The 14716-nt window shown below is 57.1% G+C and overlaps 2 protein-coding genes across 3 annotated transcripts; both read left to right on the top strand.

Annotated features, from left to right (window-relative positions):
- Positions 1-6: 6 nt before the first annotated feature.
- RPUSD1 (RNA pseudouridine synthase domain containing 1) lies at positions 7-4753 on the top strand. 2 transcript variants are annotated; one of them, XM_065031275.1, is made up of 6 exons: positions 7-147; positions 810-1001; positions 1098-1221; positions 1363-1465; positions 1542-1643; positions 1936-4753. In XM_065031275.1, the coding sequence occupies exons 2-6, from the start codon at positions 820-822 to the stop codon at positions 2325-2327; spliced, it is 903 nt and encodes a 300-aa protein (XP_064887347.1). In that variant the 5' UTR covers positions 7-147; positions 810-819; the 3' UTR covers positions 2328-4753. The 2 variants fall into 2 exon arrangements, with proteins under 2 accessions (XP_064887347.1, XP_064887349.1); XM_065031277.1 differs by having other exon boundaries at positions 119-594.
- Positions 4754-6292: 1539 nt separating this feature from the next.
- LOC102093440 (mesothelin-like protein) lies at positions 6293-14622 on the top strand. The gene is made up of 17 exons (XM_021290465.2): positions 6293-6540; positions 6917-7010; positions 7500-7531; positions 7876-7925; positions 8479-8599; positions 8677-8762; positions 9155-9281; positions 9364-9554; positions 9638-9728; positions 9809-9944; positions 10488-10672; positions 10854-11009; positions 11187-11320; positions 11435-11568; positions 11722-11816; positions 12026-12992; positions 13743-14622. The coding sequence occupies exons 2-17, from the start codon at positions 6971-6973 to the stop codon at positions 13823-13825; spliced, it is 2628 nt and encodes an 875-aa protein (XP_021146140.2). The 5' UTR covers positions 6293-6540; positions 6917-6970; the 3' UTR covers positions 13826-14622.
- The last annotated feature ends 94 nt before the right edge of the window (positions 14623-14716 follow it).

The raw sequence follows: 14716 nt of genomic DNA, 5'->3' as shown, positions 1-14716 counted from the left end.
CCGGAAGCGGTGGCGGCGCTGATTGGACGCGACGTGCGGCTGAACGCGGCGGCGCCGGCGTTGATTGGACGCGACGCGCGGCCCGGCGCCGCCGGTGGATGCGATGTAGCCGCTCGCCGCCCGCCCGGCCCGGGGACAGCGCTGCAGGTCGGACCGGGCGGAGCGGGGGTCGAGGCGGCGGGGGTGGTGTTTCCCTCCCCGGGCGTGTCCCCTGCGCCTTGTCCCGGGTCCTCTCCGCCGTGCGTGACACTTCCGCTGCGTCCCGTCTCCTCTCCGCCGTGCATGTCCATTGCGGGCAGCCGAAATCGCGGTCCGGTCCCGGCTGGCAGCGGGCGGGCGGCGGGACCGGGGCTTTGGGGCGGTAGGACAAGAGTGAGAACTAGCCCCACTGTCGCACCGGATCGGCCCGGCACCGTGCAGCTGCGGGGCCTGCACGCGTGACAGCGGGCCGGTGGCAGAGCTGTGCGGTGACACCGGGAGGCGGCAGGACCTGTACGGTGTCACACGGGGAGGGCTGTGGCTGTAGCGCTGCTGTCGCACCGACACAGTGGTGGCACCGGTGGTGCTGTGAGACCTGCACAGCGTGACACGGGGGTAAGGCCGGGAGACCTGTGCGGTGTGACAGCGTACCGGTGCAGCACTGGTACATGCAGTCCCACGGGGGTACCCGCTGCCAGGTGCTGCTCCCTGCCTGCTCTCATTGGGTCCCCTCGCTCCTCCGGGTGCTGTCCCGATCCCGGGGGTGCGGGGGCTGCGGCTGGAAGCTCTTTCCCCCCCACTTGCCCTGATTCCTGCCATGCTCTCTGCAGGGCGCTGGCCATGGAGCCGGGCACCATCGACAACCTGTCCATCCTGTACCAGAGCTCCGACTTCATCGTGGTCAACAAGCACTGGGATATCCGCATCGACAGCAAGATGTGGTACGAGACACTGACCCTGCAGAGCCAGCTCAAGTACCGCTTCCCTGAGCTGGCTGACCCTGACACCTACTACGGCTTCAGGTGAGTGGCTGGAGACCAAACTGGGCTGTCACTGGGGCTGGCCTGGGCAGGGGACACTGCCCAGGCATGCTCCTACACCTCCCATCTCCTCCCCAGGTTCTGCCACCAGCTCGACTTCTCCACCAGCGGGGCTCTGTGTGTTGCACTCAACAAAGCAGCGGCTGGAAGCGCCTACAAGTGTTTTAAAGACCGGCTGGTGACCAAAGCCTATCTCGCCCTGGTAAGCCCCCTCCACCAGGTCCTGCCTCTGGACTGTCTTACCTTCTGGTTTTGCAAAATTGCAGCTTGGCCTCTGCATCTTGTCCTCCCGGTGCTGGTGAGTGCCAGGGCTTGGTTTGCAAACCGGTTTTCTGCCCTGCAGGTCAGGGGCCACGTGAGCCAGAACCGCATGACGATCTGCTATGCCATAGGGAAGAACACGACCGAGGGCATGACCCACATGATGTGCATCGACGGGACGGAGGGTGAGCAGCTCCCATGCCCTGCCAACGCTGCTGGGCCGTGCTGGGGGAGCTGACCCCCCTCCGCATCTTGTTGCAGGCTGCGAAAATCCCAAACCCTGCCAGTCGGAGCTGATTGTGCTTGAGCACGGTTCATACAGTGGAGACCCTGTGACCAAAGTGCTGCTGCAGCCACTGACAGGTGGGAGGTGGGGGCCAGAGCAGCACGGGGGGGGGGCTGAGGTGGGCAGTGGAGGTGCTGGAGTGGGACCTGCGTTTGGAGCCCCAAGCTGTGGTTGCAGCATGGTGCCATAAAAATAATAAAGTCTAAAAAAGGGGTGAGCAGAGCCAAGAGCCACACTCAGCTCACAGAGGACTCAAGTTCTCAGACTAAGGGGACAAATGCCATTTGGTGCATTGTCACCTCGCACCGCTGTGCCTTTGAGGAGGGATTCAGGGGTAACCTGTCCCTGCTTCTCCTGCTCTCCTCCTAGGGCGGACTCATCAGCTGCGGGTTCACTGCAGCGCCATCGGCCACCCCATCGTGGGGGACTTCACCTACAGCCACAAGAAGGACAGCAGTCCCTACCGGATGATGCTCCACGCCTACTACCTGCGCATCCCCACCGGCAAGGAGCTCATCGAGGTCTGCGCGCCCGACCCATTCGTCACCACGATGGACAGCAACTGGGTGCCTCACCAGGTCACTCACCGGCTGGATGAGATCATCCAAGAGCTGAAGGACAAGGTGATGCAGAAGGAGGAGAGCCAGGAAGCTGTGCTTGGTGGTGGAGGAGACGAGGCGCTGAGCGAAGCCAAGAGCCCAGAGACGGAGGAGCAGCGAGCCCAGTGCGAGCAGTGGTTGGCCGAGTGGGCTTTGGAGTGAGCACACACCGCGTCTCTGCGTTTCCAGCCCAACGCTCCCATTTCTGTCCCAGTGGGTATCCACAGAACCCAGCGCTGACTCCACATCTGCACTCTCTGTACACCGTGGCTTCCCTCACTCCTGGGGCTGGGGTTAGACAGATTTTAGCAGCGATTAGGATGGGTTTATTTTTTAATGTACACATCGTCCATCTGGCCGCTGGATTCCCCTTTCCTAATACTGGGCCTGAGCAGCAGAGCCAGTGTGTCACGTACCACCTTAGAGTGACCCCAAAGCTTTATGTCCCTGTCCCAGGGCTCGGGCACAGCTGGGGGAATACAGATGCAGCGTTTGCCGTGAGCACAATGGATGGATCTGCAAATCAGCACTGGGATGCTAAAATGCAGCCCAGCAAAAGGGAGAGGAGAACATTCTGGACCCAGCTTCGGTGTCCACATTCCCCCGTTCCCTTCACTCCACGCTGCTGCGCTCGCTGGTGTGTGGGAGGTGGGAGATGCGGAGGCTGAAGTGCAGCCTGTGGGGGGAACAACAGCCCCCCCAGTCCTGAGGCAGCCCTTGGTGTTCTGCCTGCAGAGCTGGGCTGTGCGATGGGCACAGGAAAGCCCTTGTGCTTCCCTCCCTGCTTCAGCCCACACATGGGGTTTTTTTAAGGTTTGTGGAAGGCGAATGAGTTGTTACAAACGGGTTTTAGACTTTTTTCAGATTTCTTACAAGAAGAATCTAGTCTTTTAGTGGTTCTGGAATACCAGTGGGCTCAGGAATGTGTGTATTTTTTGTACTTCTGTGGTCAGAATAGCCAGCAGCCCAAAGCTTTTTTAAAAGATCTTATTATTCTTTCTCCTAGCATTGCCTTTCCCTAGTGCCCACTTTTATCCTGCATGTGGATGTAAACCCTGCTGAGATGGGTCAGGAAACATCAGCCCCTTTCTGCTGTACCCAAATGAGGGGCAATCAGTTTTGGTCCCATCGCATGACCCCTCGCTGGCCACTTCCTGCGAGGGTGTCAGGGCCTGGGGGTGGGCGGTCTGGGGGGGCTCTAGAGCAGACAGAGCGGCCAAGGAAATGGTTGGAGCTGCAGAAAAGGCTGAGCAGTGATATGATGGGTGGGAAGGAGCTCGAAGCTCACGCTGGCACTCAGCTTTGCAAGGTGTAGAGGAGCTTCTCTGGAAATTCCTTTGCTGTGCCAGCTGGTGTCAGGCTGGTTCAGTCCCTCCCTCCCACCCCGCTTTGAAAATGAAGAGAGGGGGCAGCTGGGCTGGGAGGGATGGGGGGGGCTGGAGCCCATTGCACCCAGAGCACCCATCCCCACGGTATTCGGCACTGAGCCGCCACATCAGCACGTGCCTGGAATTACCATCATGCCACGAGCCCCGTCCCATTTGAAAAGCACCCACAGCGGTTTCACAGAACTTGTATCCCTGCCCTGAGGAGAAATAAAATGGCACAGCCCTCTTATTGCAGGTGAATGCACCCTATAGGTCACCGAAACCTCACAGGGTTTTGCATCACCCATCCCTGGTGTCCCTGGATGGGTGCGGGGCCACGGAGGAGGTTGCCGTCACCTTGGTTTCATGGCTCGGCACAAAGCGCTGCCATCAGCTGTAGGATGGGGACCAGTACAGAGTTCATGGCTCTACCAGTACCTGGGGACCGAGCAGGGACACGGGCTCAGGAGCTGGTGGCAGAGGTCTCAGGGTGGGGTTGGAGGAGCAGAAGATCCATCTCCTCCCTCCCAAGGCCTGTCTCTGCCCGTCCCATCGCCCAGGAGCGGCTGGGGAGCGGACAGGCAGCCACAGGCGGGTCCTGAAGCTGTAAATTAAACCATCAACCTGTTTGCCAAAGGATGAAGCTGTAAATTAAACCATGAATCTGTTTGGCAAAGAATGAAGCTGTAAATTAAACCATGAATCTGTTTGGCAAAGGATGAACATGGGTGACACGCACAGGAAGTGCATGTGGGGACAGTTCCCACTGCGTGACAGGACATGTCCTGCAGCTGCAGGTTGGGGACAAGGCTGCCTGTGGCCGTGGGGCTGGTGGTCACTCGGGTGGTACATGGGGACATGTCGGTGCCCGTCCACAAGGTGGGGGACCGTCACAGCTGGGGACTGGCACCCATTACTCTCCCCAACATCTGCGTGGAGGAGCCCCTGCCCCGTGCGTTGCACTTTTACCCAATACTGAGGCAACCAGACATACATATTTTTCCTTACCCTGCAGACGTGTTTTCCTGGTGCCCTTCCCATGTCTTGTGCAGTCCCGCTCCCTCCTCTCTGCCATCACGGGACCATTTCTGCATCGCGTGTGAATCCACTCCTGCTTTCGGGGGGTTGTGATCGGGTGTGTGTTTCGTGATGTTCTGTACGGCTTGCAATAACCCTTATTCCTTGTTGCACATCACCACAGTAAAACCATTTACGTCTGTACCCTGCGGTTCACCCTCTGGTCTCTCCATCCCGCACGGGCCGGCGCGGTGCCGGGAGCTGCCAGGAATGAGCCCGGACCGGCACAGCGGGACCTGCTGACCTGTTGTGTGAGCACCCTCATCGCCCTCGCCCTGCTGCAACCCCCCCGGCCGAAACCACCCGATCAGCAACCCGAAAACCCTCCCGGATTTAGAAACCCTGACACAGATGCCCAAGGATGCCCGAGATGGCGGGGGCAGACGGCACTGCCCTGCCCCTCCCTGCCCGCTGCCCATCCCAGCCAACAGCAGCAGCTGGGGTTGTCCTTAACCAAATAGCAGAGACAGAAGAAAAACTCCTAATTTTGAATCATCGCAGCTCTCTAGCAGGGAAACGGGGGAGCTGGTGTTTAGGGGGTGTACAGGGAAAGCCGCTGCAACACAATTTCTACATAACTTGTGTACCTCAATGGTCATTCCTGGGGTTGGTGCAGCTGGAAAAGTGAGTGAAGACCCAAAGGAATTATTTGCACTCTGCACACTGGGAGGTTTTTAAGATTATAAACCCAGCAAGGGCAGAGAAGCAGCGGGTTAAGTGCAGGGGCATTTCTACCTTGCCCAGTGCAGGGGATGCGGTCGGAGCTCCCAGGGAGGGGGATGGGGCAAATGCTTCCAGCACATGGACGTTTAGGGTGAGTGCTCCTGTGCCTGTTCCTCCACAGCCCCGGGGTTGTTCTGGGGCCAGTCTTAAGCCTCATGGGGACATGGTGGACACAGTGACCCCCAAAAGGCCCCCGACATCCCTCTGCTCTCCCATCCAGCCACCTCTGCCCAGGAAGCCCACGGCAGGGGCTGTGTCCCACCAACGGCCTTGTAGCAAACAAGTTTCTGCAATTCTGCCACTCCAACAAGAGCTATTTTTACAGCAAATCATTCCAAAATAGAAACCAGTAACACCCACGGGGGTTGACCGAGCCCTGGTGCTGCAGGACAGGTAGCTGGGTGGGGGACAGAGACACTGGGGATGGCAAACCCTGCTCAATGCTGTGCCAGCGGGTACAGGGACACTTTGCAAAGGCTGATGTCCCCAAACCCGGCCATGTGGGTGGTGGAGCCCGGCCGACCGCTGCCCGTACCTTTGCCCGGGATAAACGCACAGATAATGTGTGTGCAGTATCAGGCTCCTCGGGTTTTCATCACACAGCCCCGGAAAAGCTTTTCTTCATTTCTTTAAGTCTCCTTCTTCTGGATGGCATCTTAGAGTGTGATCAGAAACTACTGGGAGAAAGCTGGAAAAAAGACAAAGGGATTATCCATAAACAAGTCAAAAAGGATGGACACGAGGAGAAGCACCTCCTGGGGGTGCTGAGCCTGTCACCGAGGACTCACCTATTCTGCACCCCACTTGCACTGTAAAATACGCCCCTGAGTAGCTCAAAGGTTTCTCACTAGCTGGGAGGACCTTTGCCTCCAACAGGAGCGTAGAAACCTCTAACCCAGAGGATTTAACTAATTCACCCCGAAGTTCTAAGTGACCCTTTACAAAGGGGAAAGAAAACCGAACAAACCAAAACCAGGAGAGGAAACAGCTTTACAAAACACTGTTGAGAAACTGCCCTGTCACACCCCGTTTTCACAGCAACATCCCCACCCTGCAGCACATAAGTGCCGAGACGTCCCTGGTGCTGCTCATCCCGGTCCCCGCGGTGGGTGAGCACCATCCCCGGCACAGAATCCATCATCCCCAGCACTGAACCCGCATCCCTGAGCCAAATCCAGCTGGACAGAGAGCGACTGGCAAGGCCACCGGTGAGATTTAGGAAAAATAATGAAACTTAGTGGAAAAAAGGCTCACATCTGGTTGGAAGGGTGATAAGCTCGTTGCTCTGTGCAGCCCATCAATGGCATTTCTAGAGCTGGGATTTATTTTCTATCAGAGGTTTCTAGCTGAGAGCTATAGGGTTGGGTATGGGGGGAGGGCAATGCCTGTGGGTGCCCATCCATTGGTTTATAATGGATTTCTCCCAATCTGCACTGGTGTGGTCCTGTGAGAAAGCAGGGGATGGAGGGGGACCCTCTCCCTGCAGCATCCAGATGGGAACAGGGATCTGGGTGTCAGAGAGGACAATTTATTGTGTAGTTTCATTTGATAACAGAGAATGATATTCTGTTTTCTGTCATATAGGATTAAAATCTGTCCCCTGACCTGCTCTGAGGACGAAGCCCCAGCAGAGGCAGCATGATGTGGGCAGTCCCGGCAGCCATCACCCTCGGCCTCTGTAAGTGATGTCTTGTGCCCCCAAACCAACCTTGCCTGGACCCCCATGCCTGTCCAAGGATCCTCTGCCACCCCCGGGCACTGGGGATGCTCCAGCCCACAGTGCTTTTCATTCCCAACCCACTTGGCTTTGGTGCTCCCAGCAGCATCTGCAGGCAGTGGGAGTTTTTCCCAGCCACAGCTAGAACAGCATTAGAAATCTGCACAAACAGATTTCCAGGGGCAGATTTATCTCTTTTTGTCTTCTAAACACACCCTGGGTTGCCTGGGCTGGCACAGGCTGCACGGCGGCACAGGGGCTGCTCTGCACTGTGTTTGCCAGCATTTACTAAATATTATTAAACTGACAAAGAAAAGGCCCTTCCCAGACTGTAAACCTGGAGCTGCTTTAGAACAACCCCCAACTGCCTGCACATATGGCCATGAATATTTTATAACAGAGATGTTTTATAACAGGGATGTTTTATAACCCGCTCCTGCTCTGTTGCAGGTTTCTCCGCAAACCTGGGGAAGGCAGCAGCGGTGAGTCCCAGATGGCTCCGGGTACACCGGAGCTTTGCCAAAACATCCCGGCTGGTGCCAGGAGCAGCAGAGCTGCCACGGTTCCCCTGGTCCTTTGTCTCTGGGAAGGCAAAGCCATCATCTCCTCGTACAGCCCATGTCCCGGTCCCATCCCGTCCCTCACTCCCTGCTCCAGTCCAAGGGCTGGGACACTAACCCTGAGGGCCACCCAGACCCCAGCTGGGGGAAGCAGGGACAGTCCTGCTGTTGGAGGGTCAGGTCCTGTTTCCCACTTGGTCCCTGCATTTAAAAGCCGTTTGTCCCATCCCTTGCTGGGGCTGAGCATCCCCTGTCCTCATCCCCAGGCCACCCTGATCATGGGAGCCATCCAGTTCACCACTGAGCAACACCCCGAGTAAGTACCAGACCCCAGCATGGTCTCTGACAAGTGGGGGGTCTTGGGGGACATGGGTGGTGGGAAAGGTGTGGGTGGGTGTTGCATTTCTCCCCACATCCGTGTCACGGCTGCTGCGACAGGTCATTTGGGCTGGAGGATTTAGAGCCTTGCAGAGCCAGTTCTGGTGCTGGGATTTCAGCCGCTTCAGCTTTTGTATCGGCACAAACACACCAAGAATTTCCTTCCCTTTATGGGGCTGATGCAGACGCAACGGGAACCTCCCTCGAGCTGAAATCCAGGCTCTGCTGATCTCCTCCTCACTCAACTGCCCAGGCACCTCTGCCATCACCCCAGCCATGGGGACATGGGACAGCCACCTTCACGGCTGCAGGGCATCCCCTTCGGTGTCACCACAGCACTGGGGTTAGGGAAAGTCTTAATTACACCCCATATTATTCCTACTTACCGCACCATCAGGGCAAAGGGGGATTTCCAGAGGGAAGGAGCAGGTTCATCCTCCATGGGGTGTTGGGAACAGCTAGTGAAACGCAACCACATCTCCCCATCGCAGCCTCTCGGCCTCGCTCCTGCAAGGATTCCCGTGTGTCCAGGCCAGTGACCTGCCCGCTGCCACCGTCCTCGCCTTCGCCCAGGGGCTGCGGAGCGACCCGGCGGAGCTGAGCGCTGCCCAGGTGGGCAGGAGCTGGGGCTGGAGGGCAAAGGGGCTCTGCTGCCTCGGCACTGACTGTCTGAGCCTCTCTCTGCCCAGCTCTCCTGCCTGGCCAGCCTGCTTGCTGCCAAGAACCTGACGGCCGATTTTAGCCGGTACCCACCAGACCTGCTGCTCTTCTTTGAGTGAGTACAGAGGGTTTGGTGCCAAATCCCACCATCCAGCACTGGCTGGCGTGGCCATGATACATCCTGGGACATGCAGGAGCTCTGTGTAGGAGAAGAGAATTAGGAAAATTGTCTGCAGGCACCATCAGACTAGCACGGGGCATTTCCAGCCCTGCAGACCCCTGGTCCTTCCCTCACCCTGCTCCTCTCCGAGGCTGGGACATGGGGCATGTGGGGTTGGGAACCCCCAATCCAATGCCCAAGACATGGAGAGGAGCCCCCCCCGGCCCTGTGCAACTTGGCAGCTCATTGCTCAGAATGGAGTGACCATTGAAGACAACTCTCCCCATGCCCTCCCCAAAAAGCATTAAAGGTCATGACAAGCCCTTCACCCCAGTTGTTCTCTGCAGTTTGGCTGAGCTGGATGCTGGGACCTGCAAAGCATTTTACACCCGGGCGTCCCGCGGGAACCTGGAGCTGCTTCCCAGGGGCTCAGCCCAGCGGACGGGGCTGCTCCGTGGGGCTCTGACTTGCCTGGTGAGTGGGAGGTGAGGTGGAGGCTGCCAGGGTCCCCCACATCCCCCAGGTGTTTGTACAAGGGCCGGGTGGTCTCTCCCAGGGGGTGAGGAGCAGCCACCTGCGCCCCGAGCAGCTGAGCAGCCTCGGGGGGCTGGTGTGTGACATGGAGCCTGAGATCATCACGGCCTCAGACCCCGGCATCCTGGAGAACCTGAAGCTCTGCCCAGCACTGACAGCAGCCCAGCAGGATGCCCTGAACACCGTGCTGCTCAGGGGGGGCACAGCGTACAGGTAAGGAGCCTCTGCTTTGCTCTCATGGGGTGGATGCCGTACCCAAGAGGATGCTGAGCTGGTCCTTCTCCTGATGGCTGCAGGGATCCTTCCAGCTGGGATTTACAGACTCTGCAAAACTTGGGGCCGCTCATGCTAGCTTTGAACCAGACCACGCTGAGCCTGGTGGCCGAGGTGAGTCCCCCCTTCAAGACCCTGGGGCGAGGTGCCCATGAGCCCCCAGGCTGTGGGACCCAGCATCCTCTGCCCCGCAGGCAGTGCGGGAGGCTTTCGTCAGGAGCATCGTGGCCGCCTACGGCAGCCAGGGACATTCCCAGCGGGAGAAATCCCTGACCATCCTCAGGGCTCTCACAGCTTCATCTCATCCCAGGCTGAAGCGGAACGCAAATGGTGAGTGTTCCCCTTCACCACGGCCAGTCTGAGCTCTTGCAGAGAGGGCCAGGATGGGGCAGAAAGCTGTGAGATTTCCCTAAAGTAACCAAGGAGATGGGGGGAATGTCCTTTCAGCACGCTGGGGTGTTTGCTCATGCCTGGGAGCAGGAACATGGCAGCAGCAGCTGGGACAGAGGGGGAAAACTCCCAGGCAGGGGCAGCAGCTGGGGAGGATGCTGCAAGACCAGAGGATGTTCATGGGGGGGATGTGGGAAAGGGTTCACCTTAGCAGAGTGGTTTTAGTTACCTTTAACGGGACAAAGTACACGTCACCCGCAGAAACAGCAGCAGGTCCTTCAGGAATAACTTCAAGGAATGGAAGTGAATAAGGCATCAGCATGGGCTGGGGACCCAGGGGTGGGAGGGTGATTCATGGTCCTGCCTGTTAGGACAGCTTGATCTGCATTATTGCAATTCCCTGTTGGTTCACTGGGGCTCTTCTGAGGGGCTCTGGGGCCTCATGGTGGGGAGGGACACCCTGACACCCCTTCCTGCCCACAGGCTGCCTGTACGCTCCCATCACAGCCAGCACAGTCTCTGATCTCTTCTTACTCATCGACTACGACACCGTTGAGCAGTTTGACCTGTGCCTGAGCAGCGACGTTGTAAAAACAAGCCTGAAGGCTCTGCTGGAACAGCCACTCCCCATGGCGTACATCCGGGTCGTGAGAAAAAAGCTGGACCAGGTGATGGGTGCTGCAGGACAGGAGCCCCCACCCAGCCCCAGTTATTGTGGGCATGCTCTGGGATGGGCAAACCCGCTGTGGGAACAGGGATTAAAACACCTGAGCAGGTCCTTTGTGCTTGTTTCTGCCTCCTTTTCCCTTCCCTGACACTCTTTTCTGCCCCCCTGCCCTGGCCGTACAGGCTTACCCGTCGGGGCTGCCCGATGAGCAGCTCAAGCTGTTGGGGTCGCTGTCCCGCCTGTACACACCGGAGGAGATCAGCCGGTGGTGGGTGACATCCAGTGACACGCTGTCAGCCCTGCTCAACCCCATGTATGGCAAGTGGGGGGATGCCCAGGTAAACCCATGGCAGCAGCGGGGGACGGGGGCTGGTGACTCCGAACCGGGACGGCTCGGTGCCCAAGCCCAGCTCGGGGCGGAGGTGTCACCCGTGGGCAGCATGGAGGGTTTGCAGCACAGTGATTTCTACCCGGAGCATCTTCCTTCCCGTGCAACCATGTGAACTTTTTCCCAGGTCCAGCAGCTGATCAGGAGGTACCTGGACCTGGGAGGCAACTTGACTGGGCCCTTGCTTCAGAAAATCGGCGGGAAAAACCTCTGTAATCTGCAGGAGGAGGACATCAAGCGAATCTCTCCAGAAGCAATCAGGTAAGCCACTTTTTAGGGATACTTTAGGTTCACGTGCCCCCACCAATAAAAGAGCTTTAGCTGTGGATTGGAGTGCTGCCCCCGGCTCTAACCTGTGACTCTCCCTCTCCACAGGACTGCTGGGCGATTAAACATTTCTTCTTGCTCTCAAACCAAGAAGGACCAACTCTACCAAAAAGCCCGGGAGGCCTTTGCCAGCCAGGCTGGCAGTCCCGGGGTGTATTTGTGCCGGATTGGGCCCTACCTGGGTAGGTTCTTCAGCCTTCACCCTTCTCCCCACAGAGGCCGGGTACCTCCTGCTTGGCCAGGGGGGTTGGCCACACCAGAGACATGTCCTGCAGTCTCTGGATCCCCTCCAAATGTGTTGGGAGTGTTCAGGTGCCCCATATGCTTTGTTTAAGGTGGAGCTCCAGTGCAGGACCTGAAAGACTTGGCTGAAGCTGGTGTTACCATCAACATCACCACTTTCCTTGCCCTAAATCCCAATGAGCTGCAGGTACGTCCCCACTCCGCTGCTGCTCTTGTCCCTGACAAAGTGACTAATCGAGGGCTGAGTTTTGGGTCCACAGCCCCATCACATCTCCAAGTGTCTATTTTTTGACCTTTTTAAATTTTCTTTTGGATGTTATAACTTGTTCTGAGTCCCATTTTGTGGCAATGCCAGACGTGATGATGAACAGAGATGCTGTTGTTCGTGTGTTGCAGAAACTCAGTGTCACGGATGTGAAAAATTTGCTTGGGGAAAACCTCCCTTACCTGAAGGACGCTGAGAACGAGCCATCGGTGATGCGTTGGGTGCAGAGACAGTCCCAGCGGGAGCTGGATTGTGTCCTGGGAATCGGCCTGCAAGGGGGGACGGTCCCCTCTCCTCACCCCCCCACCTCGGCCAGTGTCACCCCCACTGCCACGGTCCCTGTGCCCACCACCCTCCCCACTGTCTCCACCCCTATTGCCATTAGCAGCCACCCTACCACTCATTCAAGTACTGGCCCCCACAAGGTCCCCCCCCCGAGCCTGACCCCCCCAGGCACTGACACCCCTGTCCCCAGCACTGCTGGGAGTCCCCTTGTCACCTCCACTGCCCAACCTGCTCCCACCACTGGCCCCATTGTCCCATGCTCCATCCATCCAGCTGTCCCCTCCAGTACGGCCACCCCCCCAGCTGTCACCCGCCTCAGCACCATCCTGGCCACTGTCAAGCCCCACGCCACCTCTCCCAGCTCTGTCCCACCCCCGGCTGTCACACACGGTGCCACCACCACCAGTGTTGTTCCTAACTCGGTGGTTACCACCCACAAAACCAGCACCCTGCTGGTGTCCTCCAACCCCCCAGCACCCGGGGGTACTGTCCACCCTGCTCCTGCCAGTCCGAACACCGTCACCCCCAGCACCCACAGTGCTCCCAGCACCCTTGTCCCTCACTCCCCCTCTGCACCCACAGATGTGAACCCCCCTCCCCAGCCCACCCCCAGTCCCCACTCCACCCAAAAGAGCATTGTCTCCTCCACGGCCGAGACCACAACGTTGGATTGTGTGACCGGTGCCCCTCCAGCATCTCCCAGCCCCTCCTCCACCAACACCGCCAGTGAGACCAGTAAAAAAACAACTGCAGGTGCACCACAGTCACCTGGACCCACATCCACAGGAAGCACCAACCCACAGCCTGAATCTGGTAAGGTGGGAATGTTCGGGGCTGGGAAAGGCTTAGGAACCATCTTCACCAACAAGCAGCAGCTGCTCCACCTTCCTCCTGGGCAGACCCAGCACCACTGGCTGCTCTCCACCAAAAACCCCAAGCAGTTACTGGTTGGATTCGCAGCGATGTGTCTATGGCCATTTATAGCCCTGGGATCTGGAAAATTTTGCCTTCAGATCCACTGCGCTCTCAAGTCCAGCACCTTAAGATGTCTCATGCAGTCCCCATCAACACTCAGCTGGGTTTATGGCTGGACTCGATGATCTTGAGGGTCTCTTCCAACCCAAATGATTCTATGAATCTATAACTGCCCTGCAGAACACTGGAGTAATTCTGTTAACGCCAAAGCACTCGGTATTTTTCACAAGGCAAGGATATGGCCTTCTGTATTTCAGCTGCACGCAGTGTTTCTGACAAGGCGTTGCTGTAAAAGCCCTAAAATCCAAATTCCTCTGTCCTGACAGAGCTACATCCCTAGTTTTAATGACTCAAACAGATTTAGTCTTGCTTTATGCTGGTGGAAGTCAGAAAAGCCTCGGCCAGGTGACATTTATAACAGGGTGAAGGTGGGTACAGGTGTGGGCAATGTCTCAAAAAGCAGAAAAGTGTTGTCTGGACTCACGTGACCCTCTGGGGCAGCAGCACCCAAAGCTGCCCTGCAGTCCTGAGTGCTCACCTGTGCTTTGTTGGATAACCCGGTTCTTTCCCATCCATTTTTCCCCCCAGGATCAGGATCCCACCTGTCCCCCTGCCTGGTGTCCGTCCTGACGGTGGCCGTGGGGACATCCCTGCTGCGGGGGCTGCTCTGACCCTGCTCCCCCAGCACCGCCCTTACCTGCAGCCCTCAGCATCCTGCAAATAACGGTGCTGGCAACATCCCTGCTGGAAAGCAGAAACCCGGGACAGGAACAGACTTTGGCCATTTGGCACCAGCCAGAATTTGCTCATTATTTTTGAGGCTGGGCAGTGAAGGGAGGACAGATCTTTTTCCAGCCCAGCAGGTACTAACTAGCTCGTTGCTCTACATAATGCAATATTGACCAGTCCTGATAGCAGGCCCGGTTCTGCCAGCTTTACTCACACCGAGTGCTGTTTTACTTCCACACAGTCCCACTGGGATCCTTTGAAACCGTGGGACAACTCAGGGATTCGAGTCACCAGTGTTGCAAGAGCAGCAGAATATACGGCCCAGCAACGCAGACTGAAAACTCAGAGGTCCACTAAATTGCATTTGACTTGTTTCCGGAACTTAGGAGATTTTTGATCCAGATTTGTTCCAACTATGCCAAGCCTAGTTAGAGGGATGATTAAGTGAAGATAGTTTATCTTGATTATTGTTGCAATGCTATAAAATAAAACATCAACATTTCCCCCCCCCCCCCAATCAAATGTGGGTTTTGATGTGTTTAGTTCTTTGCATTTTAGTTTTTCTGGCTGGCTTAAATCTGAAGTTTCCACTTCAGCTCTTTCTTAATTATCTAGTATCTCGTCCTCCAATATCTCTACTACGAGCGAACGTTTATCCCTTCAACTTGCAGATCACCCACTGAAAATCTTATACAAAGTTCTTATGCCCTCCCCATGAGAAACTGAGAACAGCCTCAGCTCTTTAGTGTTGAGTAGTCGACATCAAAGAAAATTAACAGGCATATTTGGGGGTTCTGACCATTTAATTTGGACTGATACCTGCAGACACAAGG

The sequence above is a fragment of the Columba livia genome, chromosome 15 (assembly GCF_036013475.1).
Source record: "Columba livia isolate bColLiv1 breed racing homer chromosome 15, bColLiv1.pat.W.v2, whole genome shotgun sequence".
NCBI lineage: Eukaryota > Metazoa > Chordata > Aves > Columbiformes > Columbidae > Columba > Columba livia.
The sequence above is the reverse complement of the archived record's forward strand: the minus strand, read 5'-3'. Positions and strand labels throughout refer to the sequence as shown.

What these genes read in the sequence shown, in the direction of transcription:
- RPUSD1 (XM_065031275.1), top strand. Translation starts at nt 820, where the DNA reads ATGGAGCCGGGCACCATCGACAACCTGTCCATCCTGTACCAGAGCTCC. An exon ending in GACACCTACTACGGCTTCAG is followed by an intron (nt 1,002 to 1,097) that starts GTGAGTGGCTGG and finishes TCTCCTCCCCAG; the next exon opens with GTTCTGCCACCAGCTCGACT. An exon ending in CCAAAGCCTATCTCGCCCTG is followed by an intron (nt 1,222 to 1,362) that starts GTAAGCCCCCTC and finishes TCTGCCCTGCAG; the next exon opens with GTCAGGGGCCACGTGAGCCA.
- LOC102093440 (XM_021290465.2), top strand. Translation starts at nt 6,971, where the DNA reads ATGATGTGGGCAGTCCCGGCAGCCATCACCCTCGGCCTCT. An exon ending in AGCCATCACCCTCGGCCTCT is followed by an intron (nt 7,011 to 7,499) that starts GTAAGTGATGTC and finishes GCTCTGTTGCAG; the next exon opens with GTTTCTCCGCAAACCTGGGG. An exon ending in GACCTGCTGCTCTTCTTTGA is followed by an intron (nt 8,763 to 9,154) that starts GTGAGTACAGAG and finishes TGTTCTCTGCAG; the next exon opens with TTTGGCTGAGCTGGATGCTG.